The sequence below is a fragment of the Acanthopagrus latus genome, chromosome 13, assembly GCF_904848185.1.
Source record: "Acanthopagrus latus isolate v.2019 chromosome 13, fAcaLat1.1, whole genome shotgun sequence".
NCBI lineage: Eukaryota > Metazoa > Chordata > Actinopteri > Spariformes > Sparidae > Acanthopagrus > Acanthopagrus latus.
The window spans coordinates 21,204,777-21,225,905 of NC_051051.1; the positions used below are offsets into that span (position 1 = coordinate 21,204,777).

General features: G+C 41.4%; 2 protein-coding genes across 5 annotated transcripts in view; both read right to left on the reverse strand.

Moving 5' to 3' along the window:
- The window catches only part of tecta (tectorin alpha), a 28,946-nt gene extending 25,414 nt beyond the window's left edge, over positions 1-3,532 (reverse strand). For all 3 annotated transcript variants that reach the window (XR_005078486.1, XM_037119043.1, XM_037119042.1), the window contains exon 1: positions 3,412-3,532. The gene's annotated coding sequence lies outside the window, so the exon portion shown is untranslated. The remainder of the gene's footprint in view (positions 1-3,411) is intronic.
- A 1,135-nt stretch (positions 3,533-4,667) lies between these two features.
- Positions 4,668-20,985, reverse strand: LOC119030997 (tubulin-specific chaperone cofactor E-like protein). 2 transcript variants are annotated; one of them, XM_037119045.1, is made up of 8 exons: positions 20,869-20,985; positions 16,126-16,268; positions 15,817-15,956; positions 14,518-14,699; positions 14,131-14,387; positions 13,904-14,030; positions 13,698-13,814; positions 4,668-8,857 (listed from the first exon to the last, which is right to left on the reverse strand). In XM_037119045.1, the coding sequence occupies exons 2-8, from the start codon at positions 16,256-16,258 to the stop codon at positions 8,512-8,514; spliced, it is 1,302 nt and encodes a 433-aa protein (XP_036974940.1). In that variant the 5' UTR covers positions 16,259-16,268; positions 20,869-20,985; the 3' UTR covers positions 4,668-8,511. The 2 variants fall into 2 exon arrangements, with proteins under 2 accessions (XP_036974940.1, XP_036974939.1); XM_037119044.1 differs by lacking the exon at positions 20,869-20,985 and adding an exon at positions 20,732-20,793.
- Between the last annotated feature and the right edge of the window lie 144 nt (positions 20,986-21,129).

Sequence of the window (21,129 nt, forward strand, 5' to 3'; positions counted from 1 at the left end):
CAGACTCTGCCTTTGGATGAGGCCTCAATTGTGGTAAATCCTCTGCCAGGGTTCACTCAGTGCAGTTAAAGCTCAGGGCACCTGGGCACACAAGCTCACCAAAGTACTTCAGTCTTACTCTGGGGCATTTATGGACAAAAAACAGAAACACACACAGTCTGAAACCTCGCTTTTCAAGCTGTGTGGTAGGTAGAGTTACAGAATTAACATGAGTCACTTTGGAGACTCTGTGTACCCCCTTTTTTAATTAGGTACAGCCTCATTTACAAGGGTTATACAAGACACTTGATTTCCATAGATGCTGGAGAGATAGCGAGGGGGAAATCTCAGGTGGATCCACACTGATAGGGTCTGGGAAGGAGAGGGCAGTCAGTTGGGTCTTTGTTGCCAGAGGACAGTGGAAGTAATTGGAGAGGCAGGGAGCAAGATGTGTGAAAGGCTCCAGGACTGAGGGCAGGCCCCGGGCTCCCATTAAGCAGCACCGAGGCTCTCTGTGGAGCCTTCTTTTATACCTCCCACGTCTTGTTGTGTAAATGGACGCATACTCTTAACCAACCTGTGAAAGAGAGCGTCGCACAAAGACGGACACAAGAATCAACAGTTACATGTGACCTACTGGGCCAGGGGAGCGTCCAGATCTCAAGTCTGTGTTTTGGGAAATGTCGAAGATGGAGAAGTGGGAAAGATCAAGATGGGCTGATAACACCTGATTTCTAGCATTTACAATTCATTAGGAACAGAAAACATGATAGGGAATGATAACGCACCTTTCTTCTCTTGACTTTGGCGGTCAAACCTTAAGCCACTTTAGTCAGCCAATATTTGTGTGTGAAGAAGTCAGAAGAATTAAATGTTGGCATTGTACATTTCTGCAAACCATGGACACGCTTAATTTGTACATTTATGCATCATACCAACACTTCTTGTATCCTGTTCTGATTACACGTATATGAGCTGACTCTCATGTCCAATGGAGAAGGGGACCGGATGGTGTGATGGCTAGCGAGATGACTGTGAGAGATGCTGTTTTGACATTTGTAAGCAGGAAACCACTGGATATATTTGATGAGATGCAGGGACATTTTCCAGCCTTGTTACTCAAGGCAACAAAATCAGATATTTTTTACGAGACACAGTGACATTTTTAGCCGTGTGTGTACAGAATCAGGCAAAAACAAAATGTGACCTTTTCCTAAATCCTGTCCAAGTGCTTAAACCTAACCACACCAGAAGCAACATAGAACTGAAAACTGAACACAATGTTTCAACATATCCATGGCTTGCACAAATTTAAGTTGTGAATAATTATTCAGCCGATTTGGTTGAACAATTACCTTTAATGTGTTTTGGTGTCTTTCAGCTCAGTTTGGTGTTCATGGCCCATGAACTCTGTATTGTCAGTCCCACTACTCTCATCAACACCCTTCCACCAACAGGCAGCTACAGAAGTCCTGACAAACCAACTGTACACTAGTTTCTTAGCACCAAATAATAGACATGATCATGATATGCATTTAGCAGGGATAGATTTCCCCCAGCAGTTAGTGGAGACCAAAAAGAGCAAGATAGAGGGGGAAAATTTGACTTGATGGTATTATGAGAAAGGCTGAGGTGAAGCTAGCTGGTGAGCATGCTAACTTCAGTAGACTCTCAGCAATGCAGTACATGGGTGTCTTGTTTTTTCGTCACACTGCAGGAAAACTGGTAATGTTAGTTAATTTTTTAATGGTTTAAACTAAAATTCTGAACATATCTTACAAATTTCCCTTTGACATGTAGTCTATATATTACATTTCTTGACCATTGAGGCTAAAGAAAGCCGTCCTCAATAGTCCCCTGCAGTTTCAAGTTCAAGAAGTTCAAGCACATGGCCGTCACTGAGCTCGGAGATGCAGGGTCAGACCGAGGTTGGGAGGTGTATGCAGATGAATTGTATCGACCACACCTAGCACCTTGTTGTGTAAACAGAACCTCGCAGTGCAGTTGGTATTCTGAGCTGCCCCCGATCTGCCCCATTGCATTATGAAGTGGGACTGAGGGCAGGAGGGCTGAACGGGGCCTATTGTGTGCTGAGGTGAAGGAGTCATTGGGGTAAGAAGGTTTGGGTTACTGGAAGGAGGTTCACCATTGTGAATGGAAAAGGAAGGAGAGGAGGGCAGGGCAGAGCCAACCGCTGGGCACCAGGGTTGAATTAGAGTGGCCCACTCCTCGGATTAGGTGACTGCTGAACAGAGCTTGGCGGGTATCCTGTCCAGGACCTTCTTTGTGAAGGTCAGGCTTGATGGATTCTGCAAAACTTGTGATGCTGGATACTTTGACCCTGTTCCCACACTGTACCCTCCTGCTGTGGAGAGACCTTTGATGCAATTTCACTCTCTTGCAAACAATTTTCAAAGGTAGTGGTTATTATTGGGGTTTTGACTGCCCCTGCGCTTGCATCATCTCAGGGGATCAAAGCTCTTGTGACAACCCTGTTTTGTTGTTGAGTACTTGGATGTTACAGGATCACTGACATCCCTCCACATCTTCACTGAGTAGTACTTTTTGGACATTAAACTCTAACACCAATTAACCTTTCTGTGCTTGGGCAGCCATTCAACTTGTCTTGCTACAAGCTTGTGCATCCATCCAACCACCCAACAACCAGTGGAATACCAAAGACTACAGACTCTGTCATCGACATGAAGAAGCTTTCACTGATCAGCAGTATTGCTGAGGGGATGGATGTGAGGGAGTGATTCAAGGCCTCAGTGCTTTAAATGAATCAAGCTGTACCCCACGTCCAAAGACAAAGGTGTTCAGATTGGACACACATAAAAAAAAGCTCATAGCCTTGTTCTTGTCTGTCTTCTGTGTGTCTTGGTAGTCTTGAACCAAAGACTACAAATGGGGATAACAATTGTTTTGAACAGGTACTACTCAAAGAAAGAGAGAGAAGTTCAAACTCAAACTGGCCACTTGCTCCTGAAAATGAGTAGAAATGTGATATTTCTTCCAGAGAACTTAAAAAACTGTTCGATGTAGCCACGATTCCACTGTTGGAAATCCAACAAGCACTTTGTTTGAAGCTGACTTTGATTTAGTGCACCTGCAGACATTACCATTAACAAGTGGGATATAGACAGATTACCTATAAATTAGAGAGTTTAAAGGTTCTTTTTGTAAGAGAGGTAAATCTTTGAGTCGCTTTTTCTGAAGTCATCAAAAACGGAAGCTTTGTGATGGTGGCTGACCCTACCTTCAGTTTCCACCTATCAGTATATGACAAGATGGGAGACCCAAAGTTGCTTTTCACGAGTTTGGAATGAAACTTGAATGAAACTTGAAAGATTGAACTATACCTGAACAATGTATCAACGTAGATGTTCAGGAGCTGTTTCTTGATACAGTCCTAGAAAATGTGAAGAGTACCTTTGTGACTGAATGCCTCCTCAGCTCCCAGACTTTGAGAAGGGGTCCTGCTGGTGACGGTGTGCTGAAGGGTGCGTTGGTGGTGGGTGGCACAGATATCCCACACAGGATTAGAGCCGCGCTGTTGGAAGAGGAGGAGGGGGAAAATGGAGGGAATGCCCCAGAAACACAACACCGCCTGACACGTATGGAATGGACTCTTTGCAGCTTGACTAAAACACTCCTGCCAGAAAGAGAGAAGATCTGCAGAATCCCATCCTCTCCACCGCCAAGTATTCAGTCTGTGCAACAGAGCCGTGCATACCAAGCACGTGTACGTTCTGCCGGTAACACGAGCGATGCCACACTCCATAACTCGTCCTCCAGTCAGGACTTTCTACAGTAGCTGAAATGTAAGCAGTCCAATTCTTAGATTTGTTTCTATTTAGTAAAGATATTACTCATTAAGTTTTTTACTCATCAAGGCTGGCATACAAATCACAACGTTGGTGGTTCCACAACTGGATGTCCTGGCAGCACGTCGAAGTATGCTTGGGCAAGACGTTGAACCCAAAATTGGTTTCGCTGTCTATTCCATGAGTGTGTGGGACTGGCTGAATGTAGAAATACTGTAAGACCCTTTGGATAGGAAGTAGTGTGTAGACCGGAACACACTATGTGAATGCCAGTCAAATACTGTTTTTAAAGACTGTTTGCTTTAATTATCAGTTTTCAGTCTTCTTGATGTCTTATAATCGGTACCAGCCCAGAACAAAGATGGTCGACACCTACTGTTTACCAATCTGTTAGGGACTTCGGCTGAAGCATAGTGATGCCTTCAGCACACAAGCATCACATGAATAACGTCAAAACATGAAGACACTATACATGTAAACACATAAGCCAGCTCGCTCTTGAGACATAGACACAGACATGTTGAAGTGTCACAATCTGACTTTTGATTAAAAAAAAGTTGCTTGTGAAATGTTTTATGAAAAGCAATAGCAGCAAGTGCCAGCTGCAGCAGAGGGCACGGCTATAGTTCATAGTATTCAGCCCGCAACTTAAAGCTGCCCATCACGATTTCCTTGAGCCCACAGAGACGTCTTCACATCGCTTCTTTTGTCCAACCAACATCCTAAAAACCCAAAGGCCGTTTAATTATTTATCAAAAGAATAGAGAAATAGAACAATCAAGCATATCTGACTGAAGTTGTCTGCCTGAACTAGCTCAAGGGTTTCATGTTAGGTATTAAAATGTAAAAGAGAAAAAAAAGCCCAAATAATCTGAATTTATTTCTTTAAGAGAAGTGAAAGCACAAATTTACAGTACAGGTGGAGAAATGGCATTATGATCTCAAGAAAATATCTTGATACATTAAAGAAACTACAGAAAGCAAACGTGATATAAATTAAACAGCACAAAGCAAACTGTTTCACAGATTAGCATCTATCTTTTATATGTTTAAATCTGTAAATAATCTTTTTTTTTGGTATTACTGAAGAATAAAGTGAGGTGAAAGGGGCACAGATAATATTTCAAAAGTGTCAAATTTACAAATGCCCATCAACAAAGTTGCTTCCCTGAAATGACACGTCTCATACACATTTTGAATCAAACATATCAAGAAATATCCAAACATGCAAATCACCAACTTAACCCACGATAATGCTTCACGCTCGTCCCGCAACATCCTATGTAAGCACTCAGTCATAATATAGTATAATGTATGTGAGTCAAGAAAAATAAAAACCTTAAAAGAGATCTCCAGTTATCTACTACACAAAGTAAGTTTGTGTCAGAGGAGCGTTCTGGGTGGCACCTCGACACATTTTCACACTCTGTCGGTAACACACGGCGACACTTCACTTGGTATAACACTTGATCCTGGATGCTGACTTCACCCAAAGTGATCTCAAACAAACTTTTTTTTTTTTTGCGTTCACAGCAGCCAAATATTTAAAAGACCCTGCTTAGTCTGTGATTTTCATCAACAAATGCACTTGATTTTGGGCCCAATTTACACTGCATGTGTGCAGCACACACGGTCAAACGTTTGAGGTTATTCAGCATCAGGCAGGCAGGAACATATTCCAACATGCACTGACGAGAAGGAAGGGAAACATCAAAAACACATACGTTCATATTTTCGAGTCTCAGATTGGACTAAGGAAAATGTACCTTTTTTTTTCAAAATTCATGATGTCTTACTGATAAAAAAAAAAAAATTCTCAAAATGTATGACTTTATGAGAGCACCATATTCAAACTCCTAAAACTCTGCACGAGAGGTTACAGTAGGAAAGTTTGTGTCCGTAGCTTTTCATAAATGCAGCACTGTGCAAGGAGATCCTGGGTTCTAATCCACTTGTTAGTGGGGTTGTGTCTAAGTGGAATTTGCGAGTGTCTTTGTTTCACTGAATTCCTATTTCCTCTCACAGTCTCAAGACAAACTTGTCAGTTAATTGGAAAACTCTAACATCCCCTTTCCACTGCAGCAAGACCTTAATGAAACATAACGCAATACACAGCCGTGGCCTCCAATTCTGCTTTTTCCCCTTCGCTGATTTTTGAGTGCTTTGGATACAATCTCCTGCTCAGGAGGAGATCCTAAAAGCGAGTTTCAGGTACTTGTCAGAGTTTCTGCTCACTCTTGGACAGTTAGATGTGTCATTACATCATTACAAGAACGACTACAACAACACAACACTACATACACTTTCAGCACTGTGTCTGTACTAACAAGGGCAAGAGTCACACTAGTTGGACAAATGAAGACACGCAGGCTCTCATTTGGTTAAAGGAGGCCATTCAGTCAGAGCACGAGTCAGTGTTAAGAGAAAACAAGGTGGTATCCCACACAACCAAACAGGAAGGGGGAAAAAAATTAAGGATCAAATATGAAGATACATCTTTCCTTAACTGATGCATAGATCTGTATTTGATTCTCAGTCCCCTTCACTTGAACCTATTGTACTTCTCTGGGTTGCATAAAACCAAATTTGTATGGAAGTCAATAAGGACATCTTTCCGTGGCAGTTTATTCTATAACTGTACAGATTATGACTGTGATGTCCTTAATGCTCAGCTCCTCACCTGTGCAATCTACTGTTACATATAGAAAACAATGGTACACAGCACCTTGATTTCACCTCGCACAGCTCTTTGATCTATTCCATCGCACTGTGATTTTTTCCCTTTTTTCATCTCAAACCATGGGTACATATGCTACAAAGTTATATGGTTTCTAATTTTTGACATTTTTTTTCTTCCATTTGCGAGTCTGCACGGGTTGTTTATTTTGAAAATTGACAGGATGCTCTACACTGTTCATGTTCAAACTTGTCCTGTCCTGTGCAGCTTAACGCGGCTTCCTTTAAAACTAGACACATAGCGCGTATTTTAAATAGAGCAGAGCTGAGAGCTACCGGAACGCGTTGCAGCACGTCTGCTGGTATCACAAGCGTTGCCTCAAATGGCGGTGCTAAGCTTTGCCAGCCTCATCGCAGCAGTGCCTGGTGGAATTGAGCTGTAACCCTCACATCCTCAAAGTTAAGGTTATGAGAAGCCCAGGGTGCCTGCAGTGGAAAATGTTGTCAATTTCCAATCAGTGGGAATGTGTTATTCTATCTATTCTTTGAGTCTGAAAACAATGTGGACCATTGGGAAGGTTCATGACCCCACATCCTCTGAAATAGCAGACACTAAAAGTGTCAGGTTTGTAAGACGGATGTAAAGGAGAGATTGGGGTGGTGGGCCAGTTGCGTGAACCCATTCTCACCTAAATACAGCGGAAGTGTCCGTGACACAGCGGCTGGTGTGTGGTTACCATACAGACTGGGCCTCAACGTTTCTCAGCTGCCTCTCCAGAGAGAGAGAGCTGCCCCATTCATGGAATGGACAGCCAGAAGACCAGCAGTAACCTGAGCATCAACACCCCTTTTCTCTGTCCCAGACCCGACATCACCTCGGACTTGTCTCGTCTTTCTGCCCGGGCATCCTGACTGAGCAGCAGCCATGTGCTCTACGTTATCCTCTGCACAGTGCATTTGTGATTCCAGCTTGGGGGGGTTATCCCAGGATATATCACTGCTATCAAGAGTCATGCAGAAAGAGAGTGATCTCAGTGGCAGGAGGCAGCGGGGAGAGATTGGTGTTACTTATACAAACACTCTCATCTGTAAATCTACTCTGCTTAAATAAAGGTTAGATACAATGAATCCTCTATGAGCCTGTCATGAAAATGTTAATAAAATGTAAACCATTCATCCTTTTTTGCCCTCATAATAGTTACATGTACACGTAGACAATTCACAAAGCCTGCTAATGCAGAAATGTAAAGTTCTTGTAGGTTTTCTTTAGCTTGGCTGGATGATTAAGGTTCATCGTTTGCCACTGTGTTGGCTTTTAAGGAGTAACCTGGTTCAGAATGATTTTTAATCAAACCGTAAACTCCCAGGCATTTAACGTTGTTCACAGATCAGCAGACAGTGAACAGGAAAAACATCGAATAGCTGCTGATTCTCACCAGCCGAGGCATTTGACATCACAACAGTAAAACTACAAAAGTTATGCACAGCAGCTGGTATTTTTATAATCTAATTTCCGTCAGAACTTGTATGTCATTAATGCTTCTGTGCCACCTAATGTCGACATCTTTTTCTACCAAAAATAAATACTAAAATGCACCATGTACGGTGCCCGACGTTTTGTATGCTAAAATCCCAGATCTATTCAGACACTCTAATTATTACATGGGTTTAGTTTCTAAATCAGTGTGCAATTTGTGCATCCAACGGGTAACTGTGGTAGCTCTTTTTCCTTTCAGTGGACTATTTGCACCACATTTGCATAACAATTTTCATAAATGAGATGTAAACTGCAGTCTAAAGCACAGCAATGTGCCACTCGTGATACAATCTTTGTGAATGTGGAGCTCCTATGTGCAAAAACACTACTGAATAAATTTGTTCAATATGGTGGACAGCGTTACATTCATGGCTGAAAAATATCACCTTTTAATATCGTCTACGAAAGGCTCAAGTCAAAGCTTAATATCCAGTCAGTGTTCATTATCTGAAGTTCCTGTCCAATTCATCCATAATCAAAGAGCATCCCGGCTCAGATATCGGATGAGCTGCAGCGGCTCTTGACTTTGGGCACCACCAGGATCTCATCCCCATCTCGAATGCCGTAGGAATGGAGCGCCCTCGAGCCGCACTTCAGCTCTTCTGGTCCCAAGACCGAACACATCTCGCGGTCAATGTAGAAGAGCCGGATCCCGTTGGTGGGCAGCTGCAGCAGAGCTTTAAGCTGCTTCTTCAGATCGGCCACCGTCTGCTCCAGGCGGAGGCTGACAGGCTCCACCTTCTCGCCACAGCGAACGTCCACCATGGTGCTGCGGGGGCTCAGGTCAACCTCTGCAAGTGGAGCCAGGTGACCATACTTGGATACAAGGATGTGGTACCTGAGAGAAAGCAGAGCTCATGTCAGATTATTGAAAGGTTTGTTTCTTAGTTGAGAAATCTGCCTAATAAAAAATAGGTGAGGATTGATGTGAAGATGTTAAAGACTAACTTCACTCTCAAATACAGGTGGACTGTAAATATACAGAGCTGGTAGCCACTCCTTAGCAGCTGTAAGAAGCTACTGTCACACATCTATTTGTAGACAGGGAGAGTATCATCACATTTATGGCGCTTGGAAAGTGTCTTTGGGTAATCTGTGTTGTACTTCAGCTAACAAATTGTCACACATGAGGATCTCTTCAGTGTGTCCGAAGCTTAGAAAAATGATGAATGCAGGTGTCAGTCAAAATGAACATTTTACAGGTCAACATGCTACAGTTTTAAAAAGAAAAGTAAACCGTCTATGGTAATACTGAATTACTGGCATCAGCAGGAAACATATTCTTCTGACATGTTTAATGTAAATAATGTAAATAGCAAGTTTCAACATTCCCTTTAAAAACATTTTTAACTAAACTAGATGAATTCCAACAGTTCATGCATCAAGAGTGTCAGTAAAAAGGCATACCCTGCAGTTTTTCATAAATTACATAGGTGTTTTTCAGCCCTAATATCTTGTAAGACTCTGAATATAGCACAGTTATTAACTGGGCGATGTGTAGAGTTTCCTCCCACTGAAGGAGAGTCAATCTTGTTAACATACAACATTATCTCTCTGCTTAACTTGCAGTCGGCCATTGCTCTGGCTTTTATAGCCTACATGGCAAAGCAGCTGCTACGACACTGTAAGATCGATATATTGTACGTAATAGACCTCGGCATCTTGCCTATTTCATCACGTCATTCAGAGTTTGGCTACAACTAACTTTGTTATTGTAGTTGTGCATGTTTTAAAGGACTAGCTAATCATTTTGGGAAATACACATATTAGATTTCTCTCCATGAATAAGAACAAAACTAGGCTGAAGAGGTATTTAGCCTAGCTTAGCATGAAGATTGGAAACAAGGAGAAATACCTAAAGTTCTCTCAAAAGCCCCAAAAGTGCAATAATACATCTACCACCACCTCCAAAGCTCTGCAACTTACATACTGTACAAAAGGGAAGTTATGTGTTGGGACTGTCCATTGGCAGCCAGGTGCATTGACTTCCTGGAGTCTTGCTGTCACATAGAGGTAGCAAGGTCAGGCAAGGTTCAACAAGAAATACTTCCAGCATGCAACACCCCATAAATAACTGTGACACCATTTCTTTGTGTATGGGTTTAACAACTGAGATACAACATGTTTTAGTTGCCACTCCAACCCTGTGCTTAACAGACTAATTCTGCAAAATAAAGCACATACAGAATTAAAATGACCTATTCCTTTAATACATTTTGGCAAAATAAAATTGACCTCATTGATTTTCATGAACTATGTGAATATTTAAAAAAAAAAAAAAAGTACAGATTCTACCTATGGAAGATGGTGCTGTGTGTCTTTTGATTAATTACTGAATCACTTTTCTTGTTTTATCAGCTGCTATTGTAATACTGAAAGTGCTGAGATCCAACAAGGGCCTCTGTCTGGACTTATTCAACCCAAAGACATGTAGGCCTGTGGCGTTGAGGCAAAGAATGACATGTTTTGTCTCTCATTGGAGATGTAAAGGAAACCTTAAAGTCTCCCGAAAAAAAATCCATCAGCCATTATTGCACCCTATCTTCTAGATGTGCCATCTTCTCCACTTCACCACAAATGTTTTGTGCTACATTTCAGATTTTCCCTTGTACTTCTGGTTAAGTTTACACTTGGGTTGTTTTATTCGCAAACTAATATTGATCATAGAAACAGGTAAGGTGTGGGTGTTTTAACAGGCAGCGAAACACAGAGTTCTCTGCCTCTTGCTTGCCGTGAGAAAGCTCTCAGACACCTCAGGGGAATGCGTGTTCGAGATAAGGACCCAGGAACGATTAAATAAAATCCAGGAGAAAAGGCCTGTGCTTTCAAAGCTACTGTAACAGCTGGGCCAATCAAAGCAATTTCCCTTCCCTCCCCAAATCGACCCCACAAAGCCAATCCCCTGGCCTGGGTGTTCTGGCCAAAACTTGTGGTCCACCCTGGGAATTCTCCTCTAAGGCCACAGTGCACAAAGTGCCATTCTAAGAGAAGCCATTTAGCTAAAAGGCTTCATTTAAGGTGGTAAGCATGGTATAAAGGGGCAAATAATGCTGCAGGTGATAACAAGTCAGCATTCCAGTTGTCTTTTCCAGCATTCTTCCATAATGGACAGTTAATTAGCTGCAGTAATAATAGCTTTTGGAGCTAATACAGAAAGTATCTAGCCCAGATCTTAGCCGACTTATTTTTTGGTATTTCTCTCATTTCTCCTAGTTGAAAGAGGATCTGTTCAAAAAGTTAAATTGTAGATTTCCCCCTTTTACCTCAAACACTGGCCCTAAATATCCACTGTTCCAGGTCCAGTCCCCATTCAGTCCCTCTCTACTTATTCTACTGGATACTCCGACTCTCAGATTTCTTTTTCAACCCACTTTCCTTGCAACTAATCCTTCCTGTCCGACAGACACATTTCTCTCTTTATACGTCTGTTTCCTAGCTCCACAACCCCGAAACCCTTTCCCAGATTACCCACAATTCTCTGTACATCTTTTGTTTTAGAATTTATGGCGGTACATCAGCCTCTATCAGTGTAATATATGGTGTGTGCTGCGTTTATAGTTACTCAAAGCCAGGCCCTGTCAAATGTGTTCACCTGAGAGGCTGTGACCCTCCCTGCAGTGCTCTGATCTGTCGGGGTAGTGAAGCCACAGCCCCGTCTGACAGGAAAGGGGATAGTGGTGTGTTCACTGCTAGCTGAGCGTGTCCGACACCCCCATAACACCACATGGAGTCATGGTGATCCCTAACCTCAGACCTACACTGAGAACCTGGCTCCAAACCAAAACCACAGCGACAAATGTTTGGAAACTACCTGTGCTGGTATTTTACTTTGCTGTCGTACTTTTGTGTCTCTGTTATCACTTTTTGTCTACATGTCTTTGTTGTCCTTTTGAGTTTCTTTTTTAAACTTTTTTTTCTCGTTTGAATCTCTGTTGGGTTTTTTTTTGTGTTCTTTTTGTGTTACTTTTTCGTCTTCGTTGTCCTTTTTTAGTCTCTTTGTGGTACTGTGGTGTCTCTTTGGTTTTGCGTATTTAAGAGGTATTTTGTGTCTTTTCTTCCCTATGTTTTCGTTTTGAGGTACTTTCTTGTCTGTTTTGATCGGCTGTGGCGAGGTATGATTGACACGACGGTACATATGACATGGTTTAAAACATGAGCAGCACACTAAATACGTCTTGGATCTTTTCATGCAAAATGACACTTTTCCTTTGCAGTTATCAGTAAGACAATTCATAGCCAGGAGGGCTATTCCGGCTCCAGTGACATCAGAAAACAAATCAATCTCTCAACTTTAGGGTTGGGGTTGACAGAGTAGGTGTATACATAAGAAAAAAAAAAAAAGAAAAATAAACCTGCTACCTTGTGTATCACTTTTCCAATCAGAGAATTCCCGGCACAAAGGACTCATTGAGCAGGGAGAGACTGGTGGCATTGTCTCCCAAAGGTTAGTTTCCCCCAGTCAGGGACTACACCTTCCTTCAGAAATCTCTTTCCAACATTCTGCTCAGGTTAAGTGGAATGCAGTCGGTGAAGAGTGTGGGCAATTATTTGACTGCTGTCCAGCCAACAAGAAGGGCTTTCCAAGTTATTATATCACATACTGTAGATGTATGGAAGACAAAGAGTGGGCTGTTAACATTGTTACAACTTCACAGGTGTTCACTGAGGTACGAGTCATGTGGCGGCAAGTGGTGGCACTTGGTGCTGCGTGTTTGGGCTGGATATGAGTTATCAATAGACAGACAGCAATATTTATGAATTTGAGATGCAAAACTAAATCTCCCCCTCAAATACTGTGTTACAATCAGCTTACAAAAACAATATTGGTTCATGATCTTTACTCTCTATAAGTCAAAACAGCCAAAACCCACTAATGCCTCAGACAATGGCATTAAGTACAAGGCAGACAGATATAAGAAAAAAGACTTCATTTCTAGTTCTGTTGAAGAAATCCAAAATAAAAGTCAAATTGTAAATAATCACAGTTTACAACTTAAAAGCAAGATTAGAAAAGGCGAGTTTTAAGTTAACTGTATCCTTTTATTGAATCTTACGGTAAGCTTAGCTTCATTTCATTTATTATCACCCCCGTTATTGTATTTTAATGTTTTGTTTGCCACCTTTTAATTTGTCTCTTACATGTCTGTTTATATACATATCTACTTGTTACAACCTGTGTATACATGCACTGTATGTATTGAATAGGCCTGCAAGAATTGGTTAATTAATCAATTAGAAAAAAGAAATCGAAAGAAACAAAATGATTGTAATTTCACAACCAATTTCTTTTTTTGAGAAAAGATTTCTCATTTGCTAGTTTCAGCTTCTTCAGTGTGAGGATTTGCTGCTTTTCTACTTCATTTATCCTTGTAAGGTGCACTTTCTTGACACATAGTTGAAGTATGTACAGTACAACTCACTGGTGATGGACCTGTGAACAATGTAGACACAAATCTACTTTCAACACCTCAATACATTTGATGGAAAAGAGCATTTTTCAAATTTTGAAACTGGTTTAAATTGAATTGAACTTTCTCTTCATAGGGAACCCTTGGCAGTAGGTGCAGGAAGACAATAAACAAAGTAACATTCAAGACTGTACAACACATGAAAACAAACTTTACCACATTAAAGTGATAAATAAGTGTATAATACATGCACACTGTGTGTCTGAGTACCTCTGAGGAAGCTCCTGTTCTGGGCAGTCCTGGTAGTACCTGATGAAAAACCTCTCAGCATCCTCCCTCTCTCCATGAGACACTGCACCCCCATTCAACACCACTACAGACGGCAACCTGCATGGAGGGGTGAGGATCAAGATTAATAAGCTGACATGTCTGTAAAATACAAAAAGGATCTGCTGTGTATGTAAGTTCTGACTCACTGTGCTAAAAGGAGGCTCCGTCTCTCGTGGGTGGTGTAAGGCTGCAGTAAGGGAATCCCCTTGGCCTTGACGTCCTCCAGCTTCGGGAAGAAATTCAGCCTCTCAATGTCCTCCCATTTACTGAGCCCTGAGTTCGAACAGGATTAACACAGTGATTATTAGTTTACACCGTGCACTGAACGTATGACATGAATGGATGAAAACAGGCTTCATCATCTGTCTCAGACCTGAGTTGTTGAGGTTGATGCTGCGCAGGTTGGGGAAGAGAAGCTGCAGCGTTTCCTGAGAGTCATCCACAGACTCCACACTGTTGTTGGCCAGAACCAGTGTGTTCAGGCTAGGGTATATCATCCCCAGCTTCCTCACCTCTGCCCAGTGCTGCAGCTGGTTTTCGGTGATCTGCAGCAGACGTAGGGAGGGACAGGACTTTTGGGACTCTGACACGGTGCTGTAGTCGTTCAGGCACAGGAAAAGCTCTTCCAGCCTGATGAGGAGGTGAAGTTGTTCAGTTTTAGGAGTAACATCGCAGGCACAGCTAAACACTTCTCCTCCACTGTACACTGATTTCATTAACTGCACAACGTCAGGCCACATTTACACGCATCACCACTTACTCTGGTGTGTTTTGTGTGAGTGTGTGCACGCTGTCCCAGCTTATGTGTGTGTTTATAAGGACCAGTCGTCGGAGCCTGGAGAAAACGTCGGCCATGCTGGGATCCAGCTTCACGCTACTCAGAGGGTTCATGCTCAGATTGAGAAAGTCCAGGTGGGGGACGTTGGACACAATGGTGCAGATCTGGCAACCCATAAACATTAAAAGAAAAAAATCAACAAAAGAAAAATAACATCAGCTGATTTTATTAAAGCTCTTACATGTTTGAGTGATATTTACAGTACTTTTTACCACATTATTAATCTTAAAGCTTTAGTTACGAGCTACTCTTAAAGATAAGTTTATTGATACAAAATATTATCTGAAACACTAATAAATTGATGTATTAGTATAGAAGATACCCTTCAGTATCTAAAGTGATTAAAATGAGCTCCACCTTTACCAACAAATTAATGCATTAATAATTAATTTATATGAATTATAAATAGAGTATTTCAAAACTGTGGTGCTGCTACTTAGTTAAAGAAGTACTTTACAACTGGGAAGATTGCTCTTGGATAAAACTGGGCTGTGTATGCAGTAAAAAAACCCCACAACATTATTGGCAGTGGGCAATGTATACCAACAACAATCAAAATGCACTGCGCTCCACCAGACCGGTGGACACTCCCAATGACGGATGACATATGGGCAGTGCCTGGTTTTTGCAATATAGGAACCATGTTGGACCACTTCCAGTTCAAGATCTTTCTCTATTACAGCTAAAAAGTATGCGAAAAAAATGTTTCCGAAAACATTTCAGTCAAGAAATAGGCAGTGCAGTAACAGAATCTCAGTTTACCAGCGTTTGATCCGAGCATTTTCTCAAATCAGCTACACTTAGACATTGTTCATTTGCATAGACTACATACACTACCAACAATATACCGATACTACGCTAGTTGAAAATCAGCAAAGTTCTCATTTCAGTAAACGACTGTGTACGTCTTCCTCCACAATCTGCAGAAAAACCACAAGTATAACTGACAACAATTAATGATTTATTAAATCTTTTCAAGACTCATAAGCTGACCAAAGACTGAGAAACTCTGAATTCACACATGACCTTGACAGATCTGTGAGGACTTGGTCAACAGCAGGGGTAGCTGATAGTGAAGTCGATATGAAGCAAGTTGGTAAAAATGCTCAATTATCATCTTTTTTCAACAGCACACAAGATCTTCACCGAAAACTGTGCTCAGTGGTTTGGGGAAATATGACTGACAGTAAGCTCTACCAAGTCTGACTCAAGGTGACTCACCTCGCCCCAGTCATTAAATTGATTGTGGGACAGGTCCAGCTCCACCACATGGGCACAGAAAGCTGCAATGTCTGTGCGGTCACCGGCTTTAGTGATTCCACAGTGATTCAGAACCAGTGCGCTGGGCAAGAACAGGCGATCTGCAGACAAAGTGAGTTAAATAAACTTTAACTAGCCTTACACTTTGATCTTCTGTGATTTTGACATGAGCGTTTAATGAAGTAGGCTTGAACTTCTCACAAGTGATGTCAGTGCTCACTTGGAATAATCAGTATGTGGGTTATCATGACTTCCTGCATCACCACTCACCTTTAATGGGGGATCCTGGCGGGCTGGACAGAACCACCACTCCTTGGCCGTAGGGGAAATTCTCTGGGTTGTATTTCTCACCGAGGACTTGGATGAAGGTGCGCGCCTCTTCTTCATCGGAAGAGGACTCCATGGTTCCAGCCCTGAGCAGATAACCGCGGGAGAGACAAAGAAAAAGAGGGGTGCAAGCAACACATTCAGTTTTTGTTTTGACTGACTAACTGTGGAGTCACTGCAACAGCTTCAACAGGCTCTGGATCGGTCTAGTGCTGTGACATATTTTGTACGATATATTGCTGTTATAGTCAACAAATCCCATAAAAAGACCCAAACTGACACTGCAAGTTCCTTCCCTGGCTGAGGGAAATTAAACCCATACGTTCCTATTAAAGGTGTAATTAAAAACTAGTCACAGATGCATGGTTTGATTTCTAAGGGTTTGTAATTTTACAACAGCGGTTCACTTCAGTTTAGCAAGAAATTCATAATACTTTACTTGTTGGAAACTATTTTTAGCTGCTGACTTAACGCCCTAGTGATTACTTAAGGCATCAGGAACAACGTGAGATCAAATTTTAAATCAACAACAGTGTGTGTGTTCACGGAAATGAAGGAAATGTCACCCAGTACAACAGCAAGGTCCACTTGTGTACTTTTAATGTCATTTTTAATCATTTAAACATTAAACGTGTTTTTAGGATCCATCGATTGCTCACATCAAAGTGAGAAATTGGGCGATGCCTTGCCAAGAGCTATAGCTTTTAAAAAGAAACTTCGAGCAACTTTAACAATCAGAGAGCACAAAAGAAGAAGACATAAGTAAATGAAATGTGTCCATAGTATCAGTATGAAGATTTTTAAGGATCTTTAAGTCACAATTGCATCCATTTCACTAGCTCATATCAGTGAAACATTCAGAAAAACACCAGGGGCTTTTTGCAGTTTTAGGATGTGAAAAGATACATCTATCCTTTCTCTGTTTGAATATTTTGTGTTTTCTCCCTCAGGACATGTTCAGTCTCTCCGCCTGTCAGTCTTCTGTGTTACAGGGTAAAGAATGACGCACACAAAGACACACAGACACACAGACACACACACACACACGCACACACACGCACACACACAAACACACGCCCTGATAGTGGCTGCTCGTGTTCCTGCGAAAAATGACTTCAGCACTTTTAGAGATATTCTCCAATAAAGATGTTCATCAGTTCATTTGCCCTCATGAAAACCCAAATATAGACTTTTATAAAACTGCACTTGGTGCGAATGAAGTTTTTCTATGAACTGATATCAGTGGAAAATGTTTGGATGTACACATTTGTAATTTAAAGGCCCAAATGTGATATACATTTTGTAAAAATATAAAAAGGAAAACACTTTTTGAGGCTTGATCAGAGTAAAAATACATTAAATTCCTTGATAGTTCAACAGGGACAGCTAAGGTAAACATTGTTGCACAGGAAAAAAAAGGATAATGATTAACACAGTGTATAAAGCGCACCATGTTGAAACAGCTAAAAAAGGTCCTCTCTCACACTGTTAAAGAAAGTGACAAACTAGCCTGTATCTGGATCTAAACGGGGTCTTTTCTGGGCCGTGGCGCATCCTCCATAAAAGTTTAGTGGAAGTCTATTCAGTCCTTTTCATGTAATGTTGCCGTCAAACCAACCAACAAACCAACCAACATGGTTGAAAACATAACCCCCTTGGCTGATCTAATAAACGGTTATTAAACTGATTGAGTGTCTAAATATTGTATGTACAATAAGTTTCCATTGCCCAAATTTTTCCTCTGTGTTTTTTTGTGTGCACGTGTTCAATAAAATGGTCTAAAAATAACCCATCGACGTCGCGGAATAACCCACTGAAGACACAAGAAGAAACATGAGAGGCAAAGGTGACGAGACTGACTGACAAGAGCAGGTGCACCGTCCACACCAATGCTCTTCTTCTACTGAGGCTGAACCACCTGTTCTCACCGAGAGTCATTTTGGGGAGCACTGAAACAATTAGTTGACACGTCTGAAGCTGCTGTAAACGATATTTTAATTACAATAAATATGTAAAATAGCTCTATATTCAAGAAGTAATCACTGTTATAGCGTGTTTGGTCAGTAACCCATGTCTCTTCTCCAACTGGTCATTCAATGATGCTTTTCTGAATTCCCTGCCCATCCAATCAGGACAGAGAAGTTTATGAGGAGGCGGTCCTTACTGCTCGGACACAGGGAGCAGGGTCCTCCTGTTTGCTGCCACGTCTGACGATTACCGCAACACGAGGGAGGGGACTGCTAACTGCAAAACTGACAGGAAGTTACCTAAAACAAATCTGACAGCATCTTTAAATTGCATGTAGATGTAAATACAGTGGTCTTTAATGAAGGTTCTAATGTTCAGTTGTTCAGTGTTGGGAATGTTTAAGAAGGTGTTGATTCAACTTGAGGGTTATATTGGAGGATGATAACTGTTGTGCTGTTTCTCCCTTTTAGTAAATGGATTCTATGTCCATTAGTCTAACATCTTTATAATACAAGGCAATTCTACAGGTCACAACTCGTTACAGTTGAGGTATTTTGTGTTTATTACTGATTTAAGGAAGTTAGCTAAAATGACAACAACTCTTACAGCAGCTTTAACAGAAAACTAAAAAAGAAAAAGAAGAAAAACTTTTAAAAGAATATTTATGACTGAGCAGTCTTTTAAGCCAAAATGTAAATCTCTAAATCTTTTATTTCATTGTAGCATGAATATCTTTGAGATTTGTTCTGTTTGTTTGATGAAAGAAGCAATTTCAAGACCTGTCTTTGGGCTATAGGCTGTCATAACGGTTGTTTATTTCTGTATTTCCCTGGTCCAGTCTATTATTGATGAATTCAATGATGTCAAACAGACAGTAGCAACACCAACCGTGTATTTTACACACAGAGACAACCAGACCACAGTTTCTGTGTTTAACTATACCATTAAGTAATGGGTCATTAAAACTATGATTACTCTGACTTGGCCAATAAATAATTTAAATACAGAAATCATCCTGTCAACTCTGGCAACAAGCTGTGTACGGTTGGTTGCCAACCTGGCAACCATCTCTGGAAACTTACTGCAGTGGAAATAGCAGCACCATTGGAGAATCTAGCATTAAAAGCTTAAAAGAAATGAAGGTTATAGCACTAATTGGTGGTAGTAGGAGCAGTAGGTTTGTGTTGAAGTAGAATTGCCTAAATGTCGCAAAAGCCAATTATTTCAAAAGACCATCTGGATATTTGTATTTTTATTATTTTGTGATGACGTCATCCATATCAGAACATACAGCTGTACTGTCTTGTCCTCGTGTGTCCCCCACACAGCACCCAGGTGCCCAGAACTCACTGTCCCTCTTCAGCCCTGATCAGCCCTATCAGTTTCAGACAAAATGGGTCTGATCATCTTAAACTGTTTGCAAAACGACTGAGTGTTTCGTCCGGACCCTGTCTGATGTTTCTGCCATAGATATTCTCTTGTTTCAAAGATCCCCCAGATTCAACCTCTGATGTAGCTGAGACCAAAGGATAACCAGTTTTCAACAACACATCAGAACAAATGCCTCCTCCAACGCTGACAGAAAACACTGATGACAACTCTGATGAAACAAGACAAGCAGCTATAAAAAGAACTGAAGAAGGTTGGGAACCAGAGAAAAGTCATTTACATGCATGCAAATATGAAATGTCTGTCATTGTAGCATAATGATGGGAGAGAAAAGAACCAAGAAGACAGCCATTAAATCAATTGGAGGAAACTTGCAGTATAAGGGTGACAAAAGGAAGGTAGAGTGACAGATGGGCACCTGGCAAGGCCTAGAAAACGACTGACAATATAGCTGGAGTTCAGTCCAGCACAACGCACAAACAAAAACCTGAAGTCTTTCAAAAGGGCCTGGTGAACAGATGCTCGAGTCAGGCTAAAGAGAAAAGCATCCATTTAAAACCTGTCCATGTAATGTTACCTTTCACGGGTCATCAGTTACATTCCCTGTTCCCCTATTTTTCTGAATAGCTTCTCCTTCACCTCTTCTTCAATTCGGCACATGGAAAAAGGCAGAAAGTTATTTCCCGTAATAAAAGTGTTGAGAGCTACTCCTCACTGCCCTCCGCGGTGTAGATTAGCCCCACGTTATCTGCGTTAACGACTTGAGAGCTTTACAGAAAGTGCCGAATAGCATTAATTGGTATAATTATGCCGAATTGAATGGCGACTCGCTGCGATTCATAAAAATGCCAGAAGTATGGCTACAGCTGTTAGCTGCGCTTTCAAATAACCAAAGCAACTTTAAACTTCAAGGTTTTTCAACGAGGTTCGGCGAAAAACATTCCTCATGCAAGAGGGAGAGCACGGCTCGTTCGGGGGGGGGGGCTGCCTACTGTATGACGGAGGCCTGGCTGCCTTACGTCGCTCGAGCAAGTGACTGGACACAATAACAAACCTACAGTCGTTATTTTGACGAAAACGAAGGTGACATTATTCCATTTGACAGCAACACACGCTAACGGCGACAGTGGTGTCACCTCCAAAAACACTGAGTTGTAAGTACACGGCTGTGCAGCAGTGCAGCCACCTTTACCTCGATAAAAGGTAACGAGATTTCCGCGGCTCATAGACTAGTGTCATCGTCCCGACCCCCAAACCTAACAGCACATGTAAGTATTCACGTTGTATTTTGTAACTGATGCGGTGTTTTCGGAGACTGAGAGCACTCACCGTCCCCGGAACCCCCTCGGTGTTGTGTTTGTTTTTGTTGTACTTCGGTTAGTTGACAGTTTAAAACACGCCCACTTTTCCGGAAGTGACGTGGTTTAAATGTCTTGTTTATTTCCGCCTCTTCTACTGTACATTCCTTAAAAAAAAAAAAAAAAAGGAACAGTTTATTTTAAAAAAATATATTTAGTTAGTTAGATTAATGGAACCGAAATACTCTTAATCTAAGTGGTTTACTGGTTTAAAAATAAATAAATAAATAAA